The following is a 21,884-nucleotide window of genomic DNA, read 5'->3' as shown; positions in this document are numbered from 1 at the left end:
ACTACATCCCTTTTGATAACACAAAATGAGTTGCACTTTTGGTGAGACATTTTCTTTCATTGCTTGTTGACTTTTGTTTTTTTGTAATTGCATTTTTCTGTCATTTTTTTCCTAGGTTAGCACCAATGGAGAAATCTCTCTCCTGGCTGGCGTCGCCTCCGACTGCGACTGCAAGAATGATGTCAACTGCAACTGTTTCTACGGCGATGACGGCTACGCCCCAGATGCCGGCTTGAACTCGCCTACATCCTTGGCCGTGTCCCCTGATGGGACCCTTTTCATCGCAGACCTCAACAACATTCGCATCAGGGCCGTGCGAGCCAACAGGCCGGGCCCCGCTGTCTCCAGCGTTGGATTCGGAGGAGCTGCGCAGTATGAGGTCGCATCGCCACGGGAACAGGAGCTGTATGTCTTCAACGGGGAGGGGCTTCACATCCAGACAATCAGCTTAGTGACTGGTGAGCCACTTTACAACTTCACCTATGGCCCTGACGGAGAGCTGGCCACACTGGTGGATAACTGCAACAACACAGTGAAGGTGAGGAGGGATGGCCAGGGCCAGGGAGGGGGGGCCGGCCTGCTCCGACTGGTGCTGCTCCCAGAGAATCAGGTGGTGATGCTGGGACTGGACCCCACCGGAGGGCTGCGGAGCGTGTCAGCCATGGGCCAGGAAGTGGCTCTGATGGGCTACAGTGGCAACACGGGCCTCCTGGCTACCAAAGCTGATGAGACTGGATGGACCACATTTTACCAGTGAGTGTTTGGGAGAGTGTCCACCACTTTTCCTACAAGCCTGAAATACAAAATTAATGAGTTCACGGGTTTTACGTTCGCCATGTTCTACTGCATTCCCAATTATTCCTCTGACAACTCACACAGCGTGCTGCTGCCCCCCAGAGTTAGCTTTTACAACTGCAGCCAGTTCCTCTAAGGATGACTTGAAAAGGTTTTAGAGCTGCAACGATTAATTAAATAACCAAATGATACATTTACATAAAGATTATATTTGCTATTTTGATCAGGAGTTTTCGTTGGCTTAATTCAAAAATTACAGAACATGCTGTATTCAGCCTTTTAAACATTGAGGTTTAGTGCTTTACTCTGTGTTCAATTATATAAAAGTGAACATCTTTGGTGTTAGACTGACAAATCTAAACATTAAAAAGACATCACATTGATTCAATAGATCAAACAATTAATCTATAAAATATGAATGAATTGATGAAAAAAAATGATAGTTTCAGAACAAATTTTACTTTGAGTTTGTGAGTGTGTCCAAAACATGTGAAAGACAAATATTTACAACATCAGGTGGTATGAAAATGAAAGATACAAAGCCTTGACATGGAGTTTTGAATTTCTAAATTAAGTGTGTTTTCTGCGGCAGCATCCTTCAGTTTTGTCCTCCGATACATGTCGTCCTCCCCTCACCGCTCTGCTCCCGTCCTCCAGGTACGACAGCGAGGGCCGCCTGACCAACGTCACGTACCCCACGGGCATGGTGACGAGCCTCCACCGTGAGATCGAGCGCTCCATCAACATCGACATCGAGAGCTCCAGCAGAGACGACGATGTCACAGTCATCACCAACCTGTCCTCCGTCGAAGCCTCGTACACCGTGGTCCAAGGTAGGGAGACTCGCTCAGCCGCACAAACAGGACGTGCAGTGGAAAAACGAGCCGCTCATGAATTTTTAAACACTTGCAGAGGATGTGGCACGAAGGTGGACAAATGCTTGCCTCTAGTCATCAACACAGGGCAATATAAATCAATCAATATTTATGATATTAATTCATTATAGAGCAGCCGATAAAGTGGGTCTGTTTTTATGTAGTCTGAGCTTTGGCAGACTTTAAAGCTTCTTCATCTCAGTATTCAAAACATAGCCGCCCTCTGTGATGGTGAATATGCGCCGGCCTGCCGACTCTAATTGAAAGTCTTGTAATTTTCACTCCGCTGTGAGCCGGCTCCAGGAAATGATTTTCCATTCCTTTCCACATCCAACCTTCTTCTCCCTACCTGTCATGGAGTGAAATTACCAATATATAGCTGCTAATCCCAGCTGGGATCATCCTGCTTTTGAATATCATCACAGAAAAAAAAAATTCATTAACTCACACGGGGTGAATCCTCCTGATCCCTCAAGCTTCCCCCTCTCAGGCACATGCGTAGAACTTAAAAACACAGCCCTCTTCTTTTTCCCCCATGATCCCTGAGCTTATTTGGTTCTTTAAAGAGGAAGGAGAAGAAGGAGAATAATGTTTCCTTGACCAGTGGCGTGACAGAAGTGTGAGTATGCAGACTGTGAAAGTGTGAAGGCCTCGGAGAGAATAAGTTGTAGATGTATTCAGCGAAACCCACCTGCGTTGCGGAAGGAAAATGGGGGAGAGTTGTTCGCAGAGCTGTAAGTCATTTAAGGCTTCCACCGCACTGTGTGGGTTTCAGCACGGCTCTGCTGACATACTCACTTAACCATCTCCCTCTCTTCCTCGCTCTCTTCATTAACTCATGCACAGTGAATTCTCGCCGGCCCTCCAGCTCTCGTTTCGCCCCCCCCCCCTCCCTTGCTTCTGTTTTATTACGAGGTCGTTCAGACAGAGAGAGCAAAGAAGATTTATCTAAAGGCCGTTGCTGCCAAGTCAATGGAAAAAGCTTCACTTGTCTGTTTGAGGCATTGTTAAAAATGTGCCTGGAGCTTTATTACAAATTGGCCTTATGGATTACTGTCATTTATAGAGGGGCTTCAAATGCAGACACTATCTGATCCCTTAACCTTTTTTAAATGAAATTATAAGGGGGAAAAAGCCTTCTTTCCGCATCTGCCAGATATTTCTGAGCGGAAAAACTATTTTATCTCGTTTCAATCGCATCGTGTGATCGGGATGCCTGTTTTCAGACATCTGAGGGAACATTTTACCTCAGCATTAGGCATGGGCTTATCTGTTTCCATTCTTGTGTTTGCGAGTGAGTCATTAAACTGTAAAGATGGGCAGATTATAGATAGTCAGTTCAGCCTGACTATTTTCATTCAGATTACTTTGGAGTTTGTACAAAAAGAGGAATCAGGTCCATAAATATTTTATAGACATCATTTGGGTCTTACTGACACAAGCTTCTCGGCTTAAGATTGTACTTTTCCTTCTCTAGTTAACTTGACTTTTCCGGCAGAAGGCAAATACAAATTAAAATGTTTTGTATGAGGTACTGTGCCTGTGGAGGCAGGAGTTATGGCCCGGAAGCTTACCAATGTATTGCTATGGATGACTGCAGGGGATAGTTTGTGTAATTGTGAGACTTTGATTATTTCCTAATCATCATATTCACACAATAACAAAAACAGCAGTAGACCAGCGACTTTGATTCTTCAAGGTAGAATGGCTGTTTATTTCTATAGATTTTGGTGGCTTTAGCTCGAACATAGATGGATGTAATGGCTTCAGTTCCCTGATGGAAAGAGCTTTGAGGAGGCAAGGTAAAGTGGTGAAAATTCTCTTAATAAAGTGCACTCTTACGACTTTTTATGTTTTTCTACGTTGGCCATTTTTTTAGGTGGCTAAAATACATTTTTCACATCGCTGCAGTACATTTCTTAGCTTCCATGCCTTAACTCCTCTAAGACTTTTTACTGGGAGCATGCTGACTGCCATCTACTATACTGTCATAAGTACCTCATGTAACCCCACCTCAAACATCCAAACTATCCTTTTAAATTGTATTTTCTTGTATTAATAACTTAATTCTTACAACATTTAGACCAAGATCATCTGGTCTTCCTAGTGGCTTCTGTCCTTGCCTCCCTTATACCTGTTTCTCTCCCCCTACAGACCAGGTGAGGAACAGCTACCAGCTGTGCAACAATGGGACCCTGAGAGTGATGTACGCCAATGGTATGGGAATCAGCTTTCACACCGAGCCCCACCTCCTGGCAGGCTCCGTCAGCCCTACGATTGGCCGCAGGAACATCACCCTGCCCACTGACAATGGCCTCAACTCCATTGAATGGCGTCTGCGCAAGGAGCAGACCAAGGGCAGGGTCACCGTCTTCGGGAGGAAGCTCAGAGTGAGTTGTCTTTGAGTGAACGCACCCCTGTTAGATATAATAATGACATTGTAGATGAAATGAACCTCTCCTTTCCCCCCTTTTTCTTTAGGCTCATGGTCGCAATCTTCTATCTATTGACTTTGACCGCAACACGCGCACAGAGAAGATTTACGATGACCACCGGAAGTTCACGCTGCGCATCATGTACGACGCTCAGGGCCGGCCAGCCATGTGGTTGCCCAGCAGCAGCCTGGCGGTGGTCAATGTGTCCTATTCTACCACTGGACAGCTGGTCGGGCTGCAGAGGGGGAGCATGAGCGAGAAGACAGAGTTTGACCCCCAGGGACGCGTCCTGTCTCGCTCTTTCGTAGATGGGAAGGTGTGGAGCTACAGCTACCTTGACAAAGTAAGTCACATTGTCATCTAGGTATCAAATCAAGGCAAGGAGGAATAGTGCGTTGGTGTTTGGATCAGGGGAGCACAGGTTCAAACCCCACTGCAGTCCGCATGTCGTTGTGTCCCTGGGCAAGACACTTCACCCCAAACTGCTCCTGTGGAGATTGCCCACAGTATTGAGTATGTAAGACGCTTTGGATAAAAGTGTGACATGTAATGAATAGCAATTTGAATTGTAGAATTTAGTGGAGTAATACATCATTTTCATGGTTATGAAGTTTCAAATGTGTCAGTTGAAAGCAAATTACTGCCGGTGCTATTTCACAGGAGGCAAGTCATCCATTGATAATGCTATTATATTAATCCGGATTTTCCCTTGCTCTCTGCTCCCAGTCCATGGTGCTGCTGCTGCAGAGCCAGAGACAGTACGTCTTTGAGTTTGACGCCTCGGGTCGTGTCACAGCGGTCACCATGCCCAGCGTGGCCCGCCACACCATGTTCACGCACGTATCAGTGGGCTACATCCGCAACACCTACAACCCTCCAGAGAGCAACGCCTCCATCATCCACGACTTCAGTGAGGACGGCCGACCTCAGGCCACGCACTTCATGGGCACCGGCCGCCGCGTCCTCTACAAGTACGGCAAGCTGGCCAAGCTGTCCGAGATCGTGTACGACAGCACTGCCGTCACTTTCGGCTACGACGAGACGGCCGGCGTGCTGAAGATGGTCAACCTGCAAAGCGGGGGCTTCTCTTGCACCATCCGTTATCGCAAAATGGGCCCGCTCATTGACAAGCAGATCTACCGCTTCAGCGAGGAGGGAATGGTCAACGCCAGGTTCGACTACACCTACCACGACAACAGCTTCCGCATCGCCAGCATGAAGCCAGTCATCAGTGAGACGCCACTTCCTGTTGACCTATACCGATACGACGAGATCTCTGGAAAGGTGCCAAAATGTTCCTCTAGTCTACTTTTCATTAATTTTGAGCAATGATGTACAAAAAAATGTATTTAAAAAACACATTTGTCTGTGGATGTACATTTTTTGGCAGCCACTGACTCATCTTTTCTCTAAACCTTTCAGGTGGAGCACTTTGGAAAGTTTGGGGTCATTTACTACGACATTAATCAAATCATCACCACTGCCGTTATGACGCTGAGCAAGCATTTCGACACCCACGGTCGCATCAAGGAGGTCCAGTACGAGATCTTCCGCTCGCTGATGTACTGGATGACGGTGCAGTACGACAGCATGGGACGGGTGGTGAAGAGAGAACTCAAAATCGGGCCATACGCCAACACCACTCAGTACCGCTATGATTATGATGGAGACGGACAGCTCAGCGGCGTCAAGGTGAATATTTAGTTTGGAGAGAGTTTGTACTCTTTGATATAGATTTGTTAAGCACTGTCTAATCTTTAGCATCTTCACCCTGCCTGCACTTTATAAAAGTGTTCCGAGGATAAAAAGTTCTGAGTCAAAAATGAAACGACACAAAACTATTCTATAATATTCCACTTCCATATTTTAAACAACCTCCTTCCTAATAACTACAGATTTCTTTTATTATCAGAATTAGACATTGAAATGCCATTTTGTTTACCTGCCTTTTGTGAGAAAAAGATCCACTAAATTGTAAACATTGATTGGGAGGGTTTCTCTGAAATGTCTGTTGGTTGGCTACACAGTTTATTATCAACTTATTAAAGTATCTGATGTTGAATCTTGATTCCCTAGTGAAGCACCAACATTAAGGCTGTTAATGTTGAATTAAGACCACTCTAACCTGTCAGGCCATGATTGCAATAGACCAAAACTCAACCCCCTTGTTTTCTCCAGGTGAATGACTGGTCCACCTGGCGCTACAGCTACGACCTGAACGGTAACCTCCATCTGCTGAACCCCGGGAACAGCGCCCGCATCCTGCCGCTCCGCTACGACCTCCGAGACCGCATCACGCGCCTGGGAGACGTCCAGTACCGCGTGGATGAAGACGGCTACCTCAGCCAGCGCGGCTCAGACGTCTTTGACTACAACTCCAAAGGTCAGCTGCTGAGGGCCTACAATCGGGGCCCCGGAGGCTGGAGCGTGGTGTATCACTACGATGGGCTGGGTCGCAGGGTGTCCACCAGGAACAGCCTGGGGCAGCACCTGCAGTTCTTCTATGCTAACCTCAACCACCCCACCAGGGTCACACACATCTTCAACCACTCCAGCTCGGAGATCTCATCACTCTACTATGACCTGCAGGTACATATCCCTTCTTTATATTCCGACTAATCTGCATATATTGATCATCTTTTCTCGGGAAACCTGAATATTTATAGGTTTCATTTTATAGTAAAAAACATTGTACCCTCAATTTTATGACTTTCTTGTGATCAGGGACATTTGTTTGCCATGGAGGTGAGCAGTGGAGAGGAATACTACATAGCTTCTGACAACACTGGCACACCGCTGGCTGTCTTCAGCAGCAATGGGCAAATGATCAAACAGGTAATTTACAAAATCTCACATTCTTTTACAGCTTCAAAAATTTAAATTAGGTGTTAAAACTAATCTGCATTGCAAATGTTCTCCACTTGTGTCACCCAGGTGCAGTACACAGCCTACGGAGAAGTGTACCTGGATTCAAACCCGGAGTTCCAGCTGGTGGTGGGTTTCCACGGCGGTCTCTACGACCCTCTGACTAAGCTGGTCCACTTCACCCAGCGGGACTACGACGTGTTGGCCGGGCGCTGGACCTCGCCCGACTACAGCATCTGGCCCAAGATAGGGAAGGATCCCGCTCCGTTCAATTTGTACATGTTCAAGAACAACAACCCCCTCAGTGACATGCTGGATGTCAAAAATTATGTCACAGGTAAAGGATTCATATGTTTTTAATGTGCAAATGTCTAATTATGTTGTATGAATTTCCCCCATGGTATCTAGAAACTGATTTCTGAAATAGTGATCCATTTGACATTATTTTCTCTCCTGTGCTTATGACATAATAATAATAATAATAATAATAATAATAATAATAATAATAATAATAATAATAATAATAATAATAATAATAATAATAATAATAATAATAATAATAGGGGAAGAACAAAATAAAAACTTTTTTTTCTGAAGGATATTTATCACAAGTTACATGAAGATGAAAATAGATTTGCTGCCAAAAGAAATACAAGACAATAATGTGATATGAAATACTAACACATAATACATGTTCCTTTTGTTTCAAACATAAACTCTGCTTTGAGTCTCATTTACAACCTGAGGTACTGTTGCACTCCTGTGGCCAAAATAGGTATTACAAAAAAATATATTTTTTAAAAGAATATGAAATAAGAAAGATTATTCCACCAGTTCTTATGTCATAAACTCTAAATAAAAGATAACATTTGAGATCAGACCTTGAGAATTCATTACCATAATATATTTGATTAAACTTGCCTCTCAGGGCTTTGAGTATACAGCAGAATAGTCCGATGGAACCCACAGTGTACTGTTCAGACAGCAGATCCGTAATTCAATCACATCTCCAGAACAAGCTCAAATTAGCTTGTTACGGTATGTCCTGACATTGTCTCTGATATCTCTAGAGTGCAGGAGAATCCGATTATTGCTGAAACAATATGCAAGTAGAATGTATTGCGGATAGTAAAGTAGCTGATAGCTCTGCATAACACCAGATGAGTCACGCAAGCAAACACACTTTCACCTTTTATGAGGAAAAATGATTCATTTGCACTTAATTAATTCCCCTCCTGTCTGGCTTAGATGTGAAAAGCTGGCTGGTGATGTTTGGCTTCCAGCTCAGCAACATAATCCCAGGGTTCCCCCGACACTCACTCTACTTTGTGGAGCCGCCCTACGAGCTGCAGGCCACCCAGCACTGTGAGAACGGACAGGTAGGGAGTGCATCGACAGAATCAAGCCAATATTAACCCTGTGATAGTGGCTCAGATGTTTATGTCAACACAGATAAGTCAAAAACACTCTTCTTGTTTCTCTTGTAGCTCATCACAGGTGTGCAGCAGGCAGCAGAGCGTCACAACCAGGCTTTCATGGCCCTGGAGGGTCGTCTCCTCAACAAGGAACGGAGAAGACGCAAGGACAAGCCGGGTCACTGGTTCGGCACCAGCACCCCAATAATAGGCCGAGGGGTGATGCTGGCTCTGAAGGAAGGCCGGGTGGTGGCCGGTGTGTCGGCTCTGGCCAGTGACGACAGCCGCAAAGTGGCTCTGGTGCTCAATGGCGCTCAGTACCTGGAAGGCACCCACTACACCCTGGACGCCAAGGACTGCCACTACTTTGTGAAAGTCGGCTCTGCGGACAGTGACCTGTTAGCTTTGGGGCTAACTAACGGGCGGAAGTCACTGGAGAGCGGCATCAATGTGACGGTGAGCGGCCGGTCGAGGAGAGGCGTGACTGTGGAGTTCGCCGTTCCCTCGTTAGTGCTGAGTGTTCGGTACGGGCTTGCTGCGGACGTGGTGGACGAAGAGAAGGTAAGACTGTTGGAGCTGGCCAGGCAGAGAGCCCTGTCTGGGGCCTGGGCCAAGGAGCAGCAGAGGGCCAGGGACGGGAAGGGAGGCAGTCGCCTCTGGACGGAGGGGGAGAGACAGCAGCTCCTAACAACGGGCAGAGTACAGGGCTACGATGGATACTATGTACTGCCTGTGGAGCAGTACCCAGAACTGGCTGACAGCAGCAACAACATCCAGTTCCTCAGACAGAACGAGATGGGCAAGAGGTAACAGCCCATCAGACTCTCCCTCTCTCTCCCACCTTTCACTTCTCTAGATCCTGCTCCTTTTTCCTACCCAGCCTCCTCGGACCCCTCTCCTCTCTAAACCCACGGAGAATTAACCAACAAAAGGGGGTTACTATGGAACGCTGCAGGGACTTTTGAAAAGAATGAAAGATATTATTGTTGATTTTACTGCCACAGGCAAAACATTTAAAGTTTAGTCAAATGTTTTTTTGTTGTTTTTTTGGAAAAAAACTTTGAACAACTGAAAAAGCACTGAAGAACTTTGAGAACCGTTGCTTAATGAATAAGAAGATTCCCCTTTTTAAAAAAGATAGTGATATTTTCGCCCATATTTTCTGGGTCACACTGAGAGCGGCGGCCATGACAGCTACTGAGCACGCGGTGGAGTTGTACTGCGCTGGATTCTGCGGCGAACGCTTTTCTGTCTCTAATAGACACTGAACGCAAAGGGACCAAAGTGGAGACAAGGCCACTCCAGAGTTCAGCCATTACAACTACACATCAAAGGAAGACGTCATAAACCGCGACACACAAAGGAAATGTTAAAGGTCGTCCAATAGTATGAGTCGTCTCCCTGTCTCAGGCCTCCCATCGTCCACCACGGACCAGTCCTCTGCTGCTGAGTCAGCGCACATCCAACCAAGCAACACACAAGCTAACGGCATCCTTCAACAAAACCAAGCTGTTAATGGACTCGAAAACACTTTTTAAAAAAACAAAGTAAAAAAAGTGATGGCTATATTTGTGGACAGTGTATCACACAGCATTGTTTATTTTAAAATGGGGTGAAGATCATATTACTACATATGTGTCCGACTTCACTAAATTTCAGGATGTTGCGTATATCGTAGATGCCGTAGTTTTGTACGTTTCAGTCGCGGTAGAATTGTGAGACTTTCACCAAGGCACTTCTGTACAGAATGATCAAACACACCACTCACAGAGTCCGGAAAAAACATGCTAAGTTAGTATTTATTTTATTCTTTTTTATTTATTTATTCTTAGTACTATATGACAATCATGAATGAGTCACCAGTTCTATTCCAAATGAACATTAATGGATGAGTTTATTTTATTTTGTAAAATATGTAAGAAATTTTGTTTTTGTATTAATTTCAGTTTGCTGCCGGGGGCAAATAATAGTCACTCTCAAAAAGAATAATTTATGTAATAAAGTGTTTAAAAAAAAAAGAAGCGGTTTATACTTTAAATAAAGTCTTTAAAACTGTGAAATCTGTTTTTTCGAGCTATATTTCGATGTACAGTGTATAGACCTACCTTTATGCAGCACAGTAGAATATTGTCCAGAATATCAAGTTTTATATTTCTAAGAGGAAGTGGCTTGTAATGTGCAAAATCTTTAGCTGGTCTTACTACTCTAGAGTTTTGTGGCACTCTAATATTCCATATCTACAATATCGACCCCGAGTTTGTTGTTTTTGACTGTTTTTTGGTTTTGAAAGCAGAGGTTAATCTGTCCTAGATCCCAACAGCAGTAGCAGTAATGGATCCCTCTCACTGTGAAGAGACTCGTGCTGGATGTCATAATGTACCAAATCAGTATTATCAAAGGATGATTCTTATACATTCACTGAACGAGACTCTTCTGAGAACCTTATCAATAAAACATAATTGTTTACTTCAACTGAGCAGCGTGTAGTTCACTTTCATCTCGTTTTTTGTTTTGTGTTTGAAGATGATTGATGTTCTTTTTCACAGTCGTAATTCCAACAGCTCACATTAACATAGGTGCACTGGTGTTATGGGAAAGCTCCTTTAATGAAAACAAGCAGATTGTGCCTCAACCTCACTCAACAGGTATGTTTTTGCTCTATATATTCTTGTTTCAAATAAATAACCAATACACTCATTAGTAGACGAAAGGCCTGCCCACGCACAACTACCGCTTTCCTTTCTTCAGACATACTGCTTACATTTCCAAACACAAATGCTTAGGGGCCAATATTCTTCTTTACACTGACTGTTCTTCGATTAGGATGTGCCATTTATGAAGCCATTTCAATTACGCCTGTTAAGTGCTTACGGATAAATGTTTTTCCCTGGGATAATTTTCCACCACTCTATTGAATTTTAAATGCCTCATTCTCCCTCGACTGTGTTAAAACAGGTTAAATTGTCTGTAATAATCTATATATTATCACGCAAATTGAATACATGACTACAGCGCCTTTAGAATGTATTTATATCCCCCTTTTTTACATTTTGTAATGTTGTACCACTACGCTAAGTATTTAATAAAATAATCAATCTACACTCAACTACCCCAAATGACTAACAGAATATTTAGATAATTTTTCAGCTTGGGTAATTAAAAGAAAATACCAAATGAACATACAATTACGTACCTTTTTGCAATGGCACTTGAATTGTAGCCTCCCGTTTCTCTTGCTAATCTTTGAGACGGTTGATTGGAGTACACCTGTGTTAAATAATACTGATTGGACGTGATTTTGGAAGGCACACACCTGTGTATAAAAAGGTCTCACAGCTGACAATGCATAACGAGCTCAGAGACACTCACAGCAGACATGGCTTGTCACAGTAGGGAAGGCCCAGGTGTTACTAATAACACTAACGACAGCTCCTATTCAAGTGCCCCAGTGATAGGGAGCCAGCATGCACCATACCAGGAAGCTGATATCAAATTCGGCCATCGTCACTGTCAGTATTTACACCTGTGCTTTTCCTACTGTGGCGAGTCAAAAATGTCCTCCATGGAACATGCACAGGTCCGGGGAAGGTCTACAGCATTGCTTACATTTCAAATAGCTTCAATATTTGTGGAAGGATTTAGTTGTAGGGATACCCACAAAGAATTATCAAAAACGGCAATATTACGACTGTCTATTGAGTGTACGACCTTTTGTTGTTTTACAGCTCATAGTTTGATTTTGAGTGTTGGTTCACTCACAGTTTTTATATCCTAGCTTTGTATCAGCAAAGAAAATGTCTTAAAGTAAAGTATGGATTATTCAGAATGACCCCTCCCCTTTCAGATACATGTAAAAAGTAGCATAAAATGTTTTATGTAAATTCTAAACTACTTTTTTTCTACAACTGCCTTTGGGTTGTGTATCAGGAAGCCATGAAACATCCTATAGATTCCCTGCTCAGTTGTGTGTGAACCTACCCCTACAGTTCCTATTTTTTCATGTGTGAAACATACTGGTAATGTGTCAGGCAGGCAACCATGTGCCCTCAACATCCTGCACCAGCAGCTGGGTTATAAATAGTCGAATGGATCCGGCCTGGCCCCGTCGGCTACAGTATACAGATCTATGCTCCCTGCTTTCCTGTAACCTCCACCACACACATCGCAATCCATCACATACACAAACAACAAAACCAGCTATTTCATGGGAACAAATTATTTTAATGCAAGTCATCCAAAGCAAAAAGACATCTGACAGATTATTTGGTTTCTTTTAAGAAATCACATTTTCTTCTTTTTTTATTTTCATTTTCCAGTTTTATCTCCAAGGTATGTAATAAAAATAACATTGGAATCATTTTTCATATCAAGATCACAATGAGAAAAAAAAAACATTGCGGCCATCGACTGCTGACAGTAATCAAACATAAATCACTGTCATCTTTTAAAAAAATGCATTCCATTTATCGTCATGATTCCACCTGAAGACATACGTCGGCGAAAACAGCTTCTGTGCAAATGAAAGGGATACATCTCAAGCATCAGCTTCTTAAGAGCGCCCTGTGGCTCATTAAAAGCCGGGGTGTTGGTGGTGGCCTTTGGGTGGGGTTGGGGGAGGGGGGGGCAGTGTAAGGAGTTGCCCTTGGCGTTGGGAACTAGCAGAAGGGGAGTTAAGGGATGGTTGACAGGGCAGGCAGGAGTATCTTACAGAGGTAATCATCATAAAGTGCCAAAGAGCCTCACACTAGATTAGCCTGAGATGTAAGTATACTGTAATGCTGTGTCTCAATATGCATACTTCTGTACTTACACTAGCAGTTTTGAGTGTTTAAGTGGGTTCCTTTGCAAAGTACGAAACATGCAGTGCATTATGAATACCAGGATGGTGTAATCATAACAGTCCAGAAATTGAGTGTGGAACACGGGAACACTGGGCACTTCTTATCCTCATCGACCGCCATCTTGGCTTCGTAATGGAAGGGAGTGACCATTTGGGATTGCTCCAGTAAACACAGCACTATACAAATGAACGTACCACTATACCATTGTCTAAAAGAAGCCACCATTCATTTTATTGGGCTAATTCAGCAGTTTGTAGTGATTGCCACCACTTACGTCTATGTCGGCTAGCTAGCTAACTAGCTAACAGTGGCTATCTTCAACTTTCCGTGAGGCCACAGCAGTCCTGTGCGTTTTAGGAGAACATTACCCAGTCTATTGTTCACAGTCTATGACATGCAGTGTATTCAAATAAGTATTCAAATTGAGACACAGCTTATGTATGCGTTTGTTGCTATGTATCTGCATGTGTGTGTGTATGCGTTTGTTGCTATGTATCTGCGCGTGTGTGTGTGTGTGTGTGTGTGTGTGTGTGTGTGTGTGTGTGTGTGTGTGTGTGTGTGTGTGTGTGTGTGTGTGTGTGTGTGTGTGTGTGTATTCCTGGTGTGTTGGTGTTAGATTACAGTGAAGAGCCTGCCTCTCAGGTTAGCTCAGTTACAAACTGCTAAAGAGCAGCCCCTGCAGAGGGTCAGTGAGTTATTCAGTGCTGAGGGATTCACGCCAAGTAAGCGGCTCCGGACAGAGACTTCCATATTGAAATCGAGGCTTTTATTTATAGACGAGGATAAAAGACTTGTAGAGGAAACGGAGGGTTGGTTTTGAGAGAGTGCGAGGTTTAAGGCAGATAAAGAGGGGGAGGATTGGGAAAGGGTGATGGGGTTCGAGGCACAGAAATGGGGGGCGAGGGGGTGAACAGGAATTGGATAGTAGTTATGTCAGCATGTCGAAGAGACAGCAGCAACACAGAGCTGTCCAGCAGGCCGTCAGGCACGAGTCCGAGCCGGAGTTGTCTCTTCTCCTGTCCTCCACCACGTACACTGGAGAAAGAAAGAGAGATGGGGAGAGAAGCAGGGTGGGAATATAAAAAAGGGGATGGAGGGAAGGAGGGAGAGACAATTCAAAGAAAGCAATTAGTGATTAAAATCGTAGAGAAACACTGAGATAATTCACCGTCAAGTCTTCAGCGGTGAGCTCGAGTGTAACCATGGCTATGATTCTCCACTAATTACGTTCTTCACGGGAGGCACATCGTCATGGTAATGCCATAGCAGCCATGATCAGACGCCGTGACGGTTGAGTAACTTCAGCAGTGCTTTGAGGTATCATTAGACTAATGAAATGAGAGCTTCCTGAACTCCACGCCTCTACTCTGCCAACGACGCATTTCCCATTAATCCACATTGGTTTTATATCTCCTTCAGTCAATACAGCTAAATAAGTCATGAGGCTGTGTTACTCTTATGTTAAGTTCACCATCTGCTCCACCTACACACAAATAGTCAAACAACAGGGACAGAAACACCCCCCCTTCCTGGTTTTTGTGATTAATCATTCATGTGGAGGGTAACACTCATCAAGCCTTTAACAGCCAGGTGCACTGACTTATGACATAGGTTACCAAGGCGACCGACTACCAGAGATTAAGTAAGGCTAGCTGACCACTTATCACACCGAACCCTGATAATGATATGACTGGTTAATGATTGGCCAATATTTAATAATGAATGTCAATCCAGCCAACGCAAAGCCAGAATCTGGATAGCAGCGCGCAGACCTTTGATCAGAAAGAGGAGGCTTATCTGGAGCAGTAACACCTCGCTGCTCGTGTTTAATAGATAACAGTGTTAACCGTGTTCTCCGCTTTGCAAATTCATTTGGAATATTTTACCATGACATGTGTGCCTTTTTTTTTCTGGATGCTCAGTTGTGAGGCGTTGATGCCTACACACACCTTTTATCTTAAGCCTTCACACCTTTTAAATCCTTAGTTGCTCTTACTCTACATGGTGACAGGTTTTTCAGTCCCAGTCAATTAAACACTCATTTGTATTAATCAGTCAAAAAGGCAGAAAATAAATGCTCAATTATCTTGATAATTCAGACAGTATGAAGATGACTTTTGATTGTGTTCTGGTTTTATGTTTTTGTAGGTATTTGTAAGCAACTGTGATTGACAGAACATTGCTTTTGATTTTACATTTGTATTGTTATTTTATTTTTTAGGGGCAGGTAAAATCAGATGTTCTTCTCCCTGCTCCTTTCCACCATGGGCTACACAAAAAGTGTACATGTTTGGTTTTAAAATAACTGCCATGTGTGGAATAAACAAATAAATAAATAAAATACATAATAATTACGTTTTATTTTAATCAGAACAGTCAAACATTTGTTCGTTTGGAGCCTCTGAGTTTTGAACATGTTCTGCTTATAGTGGTTTTACATTTTAGTGACGCACATATATTTTTCTGCATTTGCAATTTCAAGACATATTGGGCTGCCGCTGTACAAAATTGTGACCGGCAGAAAGCCACCAGACTCCTTTGACAAAAAAAGACATTTAACTTTGCAGAAAACAGGAGTTGCTGGGCACCGCTGCCTTCATGGCTTAGTTTTTTTCTTGTGTGACTTTTGTGTTTTTAAGGGTTAGTTTCGATTCACTGAAGTCACAAAATAGCGCAAACAAACCGATCGAGGTAAAATCAAAGTTTTGTCAAAAGAGTCTTTGATAAGAGCACATAAAGAATACATAGCGGCTTTAGTTTATTTTCTAAAATGGTTTTGGTAGGGTGAAGTAGTGAAGATATTCAAAATAATGTGCACACTCAAAAATATATTTTCTGGGTGACTAGAAATATGTTTTTGCTGCTGCCCTCCCTCTACAGCACTACATTGTTCAGCTTGTGTTGGTACTCCTGTCTGCTTCTTCAATCTGAGGGAATGCAGACTGCAATCTACTGACGGTAAATACACTGACTTTTAAAACCTCACACAACCCCACCTTTAAAAAAACTAAAAACACTATCCTTTTCATGTAATGGTTTTGAGAGATTGTAATTAGAACAATTCCAAAATGGTCAAATGTTATGATCAATTTCCAATATTTGAATACAAGTATTTTTATCACAGGAATTTCCTCATAGATTCTTTACAATGCGAGTCTCTTGCTCGGTAAAAGACTCCCACCAATTAATGAAGGGGGGTTTGTCTCAAATCTACTGTGGTAAAAGACAGTACACGTAATTTCAGTAATCAATACTAAAAAAGTGTCCCCTGCAACATGACCAAATGCAAAGAAAAAGTATTATAGCGTGTAAGCTCGCCTCTCTTTGTCGCGACGGCCTTTTGAGAAAATCCAAAAGCAGGTCTATTATAGCAATATAAGTATACACTTATGTGAAACAGAATGTGACCGAAAGGGACTATTTGATCAAAAGAAGAGACTTTCAGTGTGTGAACAACGTGTCTACATCAGGAGACTGCTGGTTTTGCCTGAACTCACCTGGCAAACAAATTCTAGCTTTTTCAACATAACTTTTCCCTCTCAATACATGAACTCAGGGCTGCCCCTGGCCAACTTGTGGTCCCACGCAAAGGTGGTTCATGAGGCCCCCCAGGTCTGTACACAAGTCGTCACATGTGTCGAGAGCGTTGAGAGGGGGGGGGGGAGGAGGAGTGCGCGGGTGCTAGTGGAGCACGCTGGTGAACTGTTAGCACCGGAGCCTCGCAGCGCATGATTGCGCCGCATTTGCGCATAAGATGAGGCCACAAAGATGAGGCCCCACGCAGTCTGCGTGATCTGCGTGGAGGGAGGGGCGGCCCTGCATGAACTACAGGAAAGCACTTCTCCTCAGTGGCACTCCACCCACACTGCTCTGACACCATTATTGATATATATTATTAATACATATGCATTCATCTCCTTTGTGTCTTACCACTCACCTGTGTTTTTGGGAGCCTCCCCATACATTGGTCCAGGGGGTCCCCCCTGCCAGCCAAACTGTGGTTGCGGTTGTCCAGCGTACCCATAAGGAGGCTGTCCGGGGTCTTGATAAGGGCCTCCGGGGCCTCCAGGGCCCATTGGTCCCGCAGGGTAGTTGGGGTAAGCTGGATTGGGCTGCTCCATGTTCACCGGGTATCCCTGTGGAGGGTAACCCTGGTTAGGGTAGCCATGTGGAGGCGGGCCCTGGACCGGGTAGCCTGGAGCAGAGGGGCCATTGCCTGGGTACGGAGGGGGCTGCTCAAAATTCATCCTTTAGCTGAACGATCACCTCAATGACAAGGAAATAGAAGAGAGATGGTGAAAACAATGGAGAAAGGAGGTGTGTACTCAGTATTCACAAATGGGAAGAATACAAGTAATACAATACTAAGAACAAAAAAGACAGATATAAGAATTTGGAACATGTTTATCTGCTTTAAAAAAGAAATATATATATATATATAATATATATAGTGCAAAAACAACACACTGACTATTGAGGTGGTAGAAAAAAAAAGGAACAGGGGACAAATACTGAAAAACGAGTCGCTGTACATAACCTGACATGATGCATGACAAACAAGAGCAAAAATAGGCATAATAGTAATTGCTTAAATAAAAAAAAATGTATATTTGGAAAATTATAAAATAGTTAGGCAGTAATAATAAGGGAGGAATCAACAATAAATAAATAAATAAATAAATTAGTAGGGAATGTTTTTCGGATTTTATGCAACATGCAGACCTATATGAGGATATATTGTAAAAGTAATACACAATACAGACTATACATAATTAAACAACCCTTATATATATTAGTGTATAACAAAGCTGGAAATACATATTTTCATGTATAGTTTAATTATACTGCATACCTGTATACTCAATTCCCACACTACAACAATAAAAGTATGCATATGTTGTGGTTATTGCGGTGAAGCTCAATCACCAATCTATCGACATAGTTTGCAATTATTGTTCAATTTATGAGAATGCGCCTTAATTAAATGAAATTATCAGAATAATGTGTGGTTTTGTAAGGACCGCAGAGAAATGTGAGTGTGTGTGTGTGTGTGTGTGTGTGTGTGTGTGTGTGTGTGTGTGTGTGTGTGTGTGTGTGTGTGTGTGTGTGTGTGTGTGTGTGTGCCTCCTGAGTCACATTAGACAATGAGCTCCTCTGAGTCCTGGTTTCAGAGAACAACTGATGCAACTGTTTGCCAGAACAGGAAAGTACATTGCACAGATTTTTCCCTAATTCCTTTAAAAATATCTCCTTCTGTGCCGTCTCACACAAACAAACAACTATGCTCTCCACAGCCACGCAGGAAATTGAAGCACAACAGATTTGTTGTTACTAGTTGAGGGAGTCAATAGTCAATTACAACCAACGTCCACCCTACTACAGAGTAGCACCATTTTCTTAATGGTCACACACTTTACAAATGGAGGAGTCAGCTTCACTGTGTGAGGCAGGGTGAGGCTAATGAACAATGGGGAAAAGGAAATATAACGCAGTGACCAATCGCCTTGATCGTCACTCTTTACTCAGAAAAACAAATATGTAATGTGACAAATAATCAACATTAGTCATTTCCGTGTTACAGGAACATCACAATGGAGATTAAATATTGCAATGGCGTTGCTTAATATCCAGGAAGTGTTTTAATCGCACGGCTGTTTGGAAACTACAATACATGTTTGTCATCAGCATTAAAGGTTAATGCTCCACTCTAAACCTCAAGAGGAGGTTAGCATTTTCCAACCTGCCAATAATGGCTTCCGATAAAGCAGATCCAGGTCCGCCCCCACCCTCATGCTAGCCTTCACCGCTGGGTTTGCTCATGTAGAACAGCCACAACAAGGAGAGAAAAAAGGCCAGATGGAAAACTGGATCGCTGGTAACCTTCCAGGATTGCCTTGTCATGTTGTGTGTGTACACTATAAACATCTAAATAGCACTGCAAATCCCTCCTGCTAAGCTTCTCCATCATCATTCAATTCTTTGCTTAAAACAAAGCCATCCTGTGTCAAAAAACATTACTGTTAAAAAGACTATCGTCAAAAACAATATTCTATTTATAAGGTTTAAAGTAAAGCTATTGTTTTGCCTCATTTTTAATTACCTAATTTAGAAAAATAGTAAGGTGTATAACATAATAAGGTTTGAGGATGGTTCTTGGGTACCTAATGAAAGGTTACATTGCTCTTTAGCACAGGTGGAGTGAGATGAAATATAACAAAGGGGAAACAAAGGAAATACAACTGTTACTGTTGTACTCTGTCACAATTATCCAGATGGAACCTCGGCAATAAGCATCTCTTTGCAGTGCTTTTCAAAGATGGATGACTTCTCGTGACCTGAATGTTCTTAGAGCTGCTGACAGATGGAAAGGCCTCTGTTACTATGGTTACCATGCTCCCAGAGGAACAGAGTTATCCCTGATGGTTTGTTTTTGTTGTACCTTAAGGCAGCGAGGAGGCAGCAAAATAACACAATTATCAGATCTCTGTCTCTCTGGTAATCTTTGATCCACCTTGTGGACTGTGTGTGACTCGAGAGTGTTGCATTACAGGCTAAAGGCTGAGAAAGGGCCTTTTCAAAAGGGGACCTTGGTGTCTGTAATCTGACACCAATAAGGATGTTGGCAGTGTCAAAGTGCACCTTGTAGGACTCCATTGTACCTGTATAAAACTGCTCCACTCTTAGGCATCAGATTAAAGTCTACATGAGAAGTGATTTACAGGAGAAGTCGCTCCTAGAAAGATTTGCACATTGTGTTAAGTGTGAGTTCCTTTGCATGTTACTGATTATTTTTACCCTGTTTGACTTTAAAAATAGGTGAGTGAGCTCAGGGTATGCTTCCACAGCAGTATCATGATGATTATATCACGTTCAGAGTGACACACACAGACAGTGCACCTGAGACGTCTCTGAATCCATTAAATCCCTCAGACAATGGCATTGTTTTTATTGATAAAAGGAGTAAATAGGCCTAGTCGGTTCACTAACATCTGTGTCTGGCAGGATTTAACAATTTACACTTTAAAATAATTTACGTGCAAACTAGAGTTAATTCATCTTAATCAAATTAATACAAAACAAGTTGTCTGATCAAATTAACATCTAATGACTACTGGAAACAGCTATTTCCATCTTAACCAGCCAACCTGATCAGCTGGAGGGTCCAAAACCCCCTTAAACCAGCCTTGACAGGTTTCTTTAGGGAAACTGATATTAGCTACAGTAAATATAAATGATCAAAAAAGGATCCTGGGAGATCTTGCATGTAGCCCATTAACTAGTTCCCTTTTTTCTATGTAAAAGTTTGAACAGGAAATGTGTTGTAACATGAAAATGACCCTGTCAACCATATCAATTATTCTCCATGTACAACACGGGTTGCATATAAAATGCAGTTGTATTTCCTTTATGTTAAACGTGAAAAACATAGCAAAAACTGTTTGGAATTTAACACACACAAGTGGAATCTCCAGGGTAAAATGGCATCTTAAGGTAATATATCCAGTACAAGGGCTTAGTTTACACATTACATGAATGTTATTCCTAGAAATATCGTTTTGAAAGTCTATTTTGGCCTAGTTCTCTACAAAAAATAGCTTTATTTAATTGAGACTGCTCACACAGGCCATGCTACAGCCCTGCAGCCTGTGTTTACTTTCTCCACATCCAGACATCACAAGACCAAGAGGCTGAATGTGAGCATGAAGACAGCCCCACTGGACCCAATTAGGACAACAACGACAAATATCTCACACAAGCAACAACGCAGGCAAACATATGGCCTGAGCCAAGTCACAACAAACCTGATAAATATATCATTTGGTAACCAAAGATGTGTTGCATGCTAAATAAACATGCTACTGTCTTACACCATTTTGAGATTCACTATTACGCTAGTTTGTAATTAGCCTAATATTACCATGGTAGCCGTTGTTTGTTTTTTAAATATGGTTCCTATTTACATCAGTAGTGTAGTAATTTTGTATATTTCACTCCGAAATTAAACTGGGATATCATTATAATGTCTAAGAAACATTATAGGCTGCTAACAAAGGCCGAATAGAAGTGGAACCTGCAGGCCACAACCCACTTTACACAGCCCCCTAAGTTCATGATGACTAGGCTCATAAACCAACCGAAATAACGTAAAGGACAAGTGTGCACCACCTACCTTTGAATGAATAGTATCCCGGTTTGGTGTAAAAAGCAGCAGTCTCTTTGTAGAAATAACACCTTCTTCTGTCTCCAGAGTTTACTACTACAATTTTTTTTTTACCGCAATGAGCAACGCGCTCTTCTCTTGTCTCCAAACTCAATGCGTATCGCGTTTGCTGGACGTGACGTCATTTGAAGGGTACGGCACGGAGGAGTGATCGTGGGCAATTAAAGGAGGGGATTGGTCAGGGTCGCTGTTTGTCACACAGCAGCACACTCGCTGCTCGTATTGACCAATCAGAAGAGAGAGCGATGACCAGTGGGACGTCAGGGGAAAGCGAAGACTCCTGATCCTGTGACTTGATAAAAGATTAAATCAGGCCTCCATCACCCAGACAATGACGAAATAACTAAGGTTAGTCACGATGGGTGACTTATAAACGTTAATCATTCATGAGTTATCAAGAGGCTTACGTCCTTTGAATTTGATTTCTGATTTGAATG

General features: G+C 42.8%; 2 protein-coding genes across 14 annotated transcripts in view; one reads left to right on the top strand and one right to left on the bottom strand.

Annotated features, from left to right (window-relative positions):
• The window catches only part of tenm2a (teneurin transmembrane protein 2a), a 220,585-nt gene extending 209,724 nt beyond the window's left edge, over positions 1 to 10,861 (top strand). For all 12 annotated transcript variants that reach the window (XM_079671451.1, XM_079671450.1, XM_079671449.1 and 9 more), the window contains 11 exons: positions 116 to 753; positions 1,453 to 1,628; positions 3,825 to 4,060; positions 4,152 to 4,448; positions 4,832 to 5,389; positions 5,528 to 5,797; positions 6,284 to 6,694; positions 6,830 to 6,940; positions 7,040 to 7,307; positions 8,219 to 8,349; positions 8,458 to 10,861. In XM_079671451.1, the coding sequence (XP_079527577.1) occupies positions 116 to 753; positions 1,453 to 1,628; positions 3,825 to 4,060; positions 4,152 to 4,448; positions 4,832 to 5,389; positions 5,528 to 5,797; positions 6,284 to 6,694; positions 6,830 to 6,940; positions 7,040 to 7,307; positions 8,219 to 8,349; positions 8,458 to 9,195 (3,834 nt within the window). In that variant the 3' untranslated portion in view covers positions 9,196 to 10,861. The remainder of the gene's footprint in view (positions 1 to 115; positions 754 to 1,452; positions 1,629 to 3,824; positions 4,061 to 4,151; positions 4,449 to 4,831; positions 5,390 to 5,527; positions 5,798 to 6,283; positions 6,695 to 6,829; positions 6,941 to 7,039; positions 7,308 to 8,218; positions 8,350 to 8,457) is intronic.
• Positions 10,862 to 12,585: 1,724 nt separating this feature from the next.
• Positions 12,586 to 21,562, bottom strand: LOC307032195 (cysteine-rich and transmembrane domain-containing protein 1). 2 transcript variants are annotated; one of them, XM_079670028.1, is made up of 3 exons: positions 21,397 to 21,562; positions 17,164 to 17,492; positions 12,586 to 14,261 (listed from the first exon to the last, which is right to left on the bottom strand). In XM_079670028.1, the coding sequence occupies exons 2-3, from the start codon at positions 17,471 to 17,473 to the stop codon at positions 14,155 to 14,157; spliced, it is 417 nt and encodes a 138-aa protein (XP_079526154.1). In that variant the 5' UTR covers positions 17,474 to 17,492; positions 21,397 to 21,562; the 3' UTR covers positions 12,586 to 14,154. The 2 variants fall into 2 exon arrangements, with proteins under 2 accessions (XP_079526154.1, XP_079526153.1); XM_079670027.1 differs by having other exon boundaries at positions 17,164 to 17,480; positions 21,397 to 21,559.
• Positions 21,563 to 21,884: the final 322 nt, after the last annotated feature.

The sequence above is a fragment of the Notothenia rossii genome (genome assembly GCF_949606895.1).
Source record: "Notothenia rossii genome assembly, chromosome: 3".
NCBI lineage: Eukaryota > Metazoa > Chordata > Actinopteri > Perciformes > Nototheniidae > Notothenia > Notothenia rossii.
Note: the sequence above shows the minus strand (reverse complement) of the source record. Positions and strands in the feature narration are given on the sequence as shown.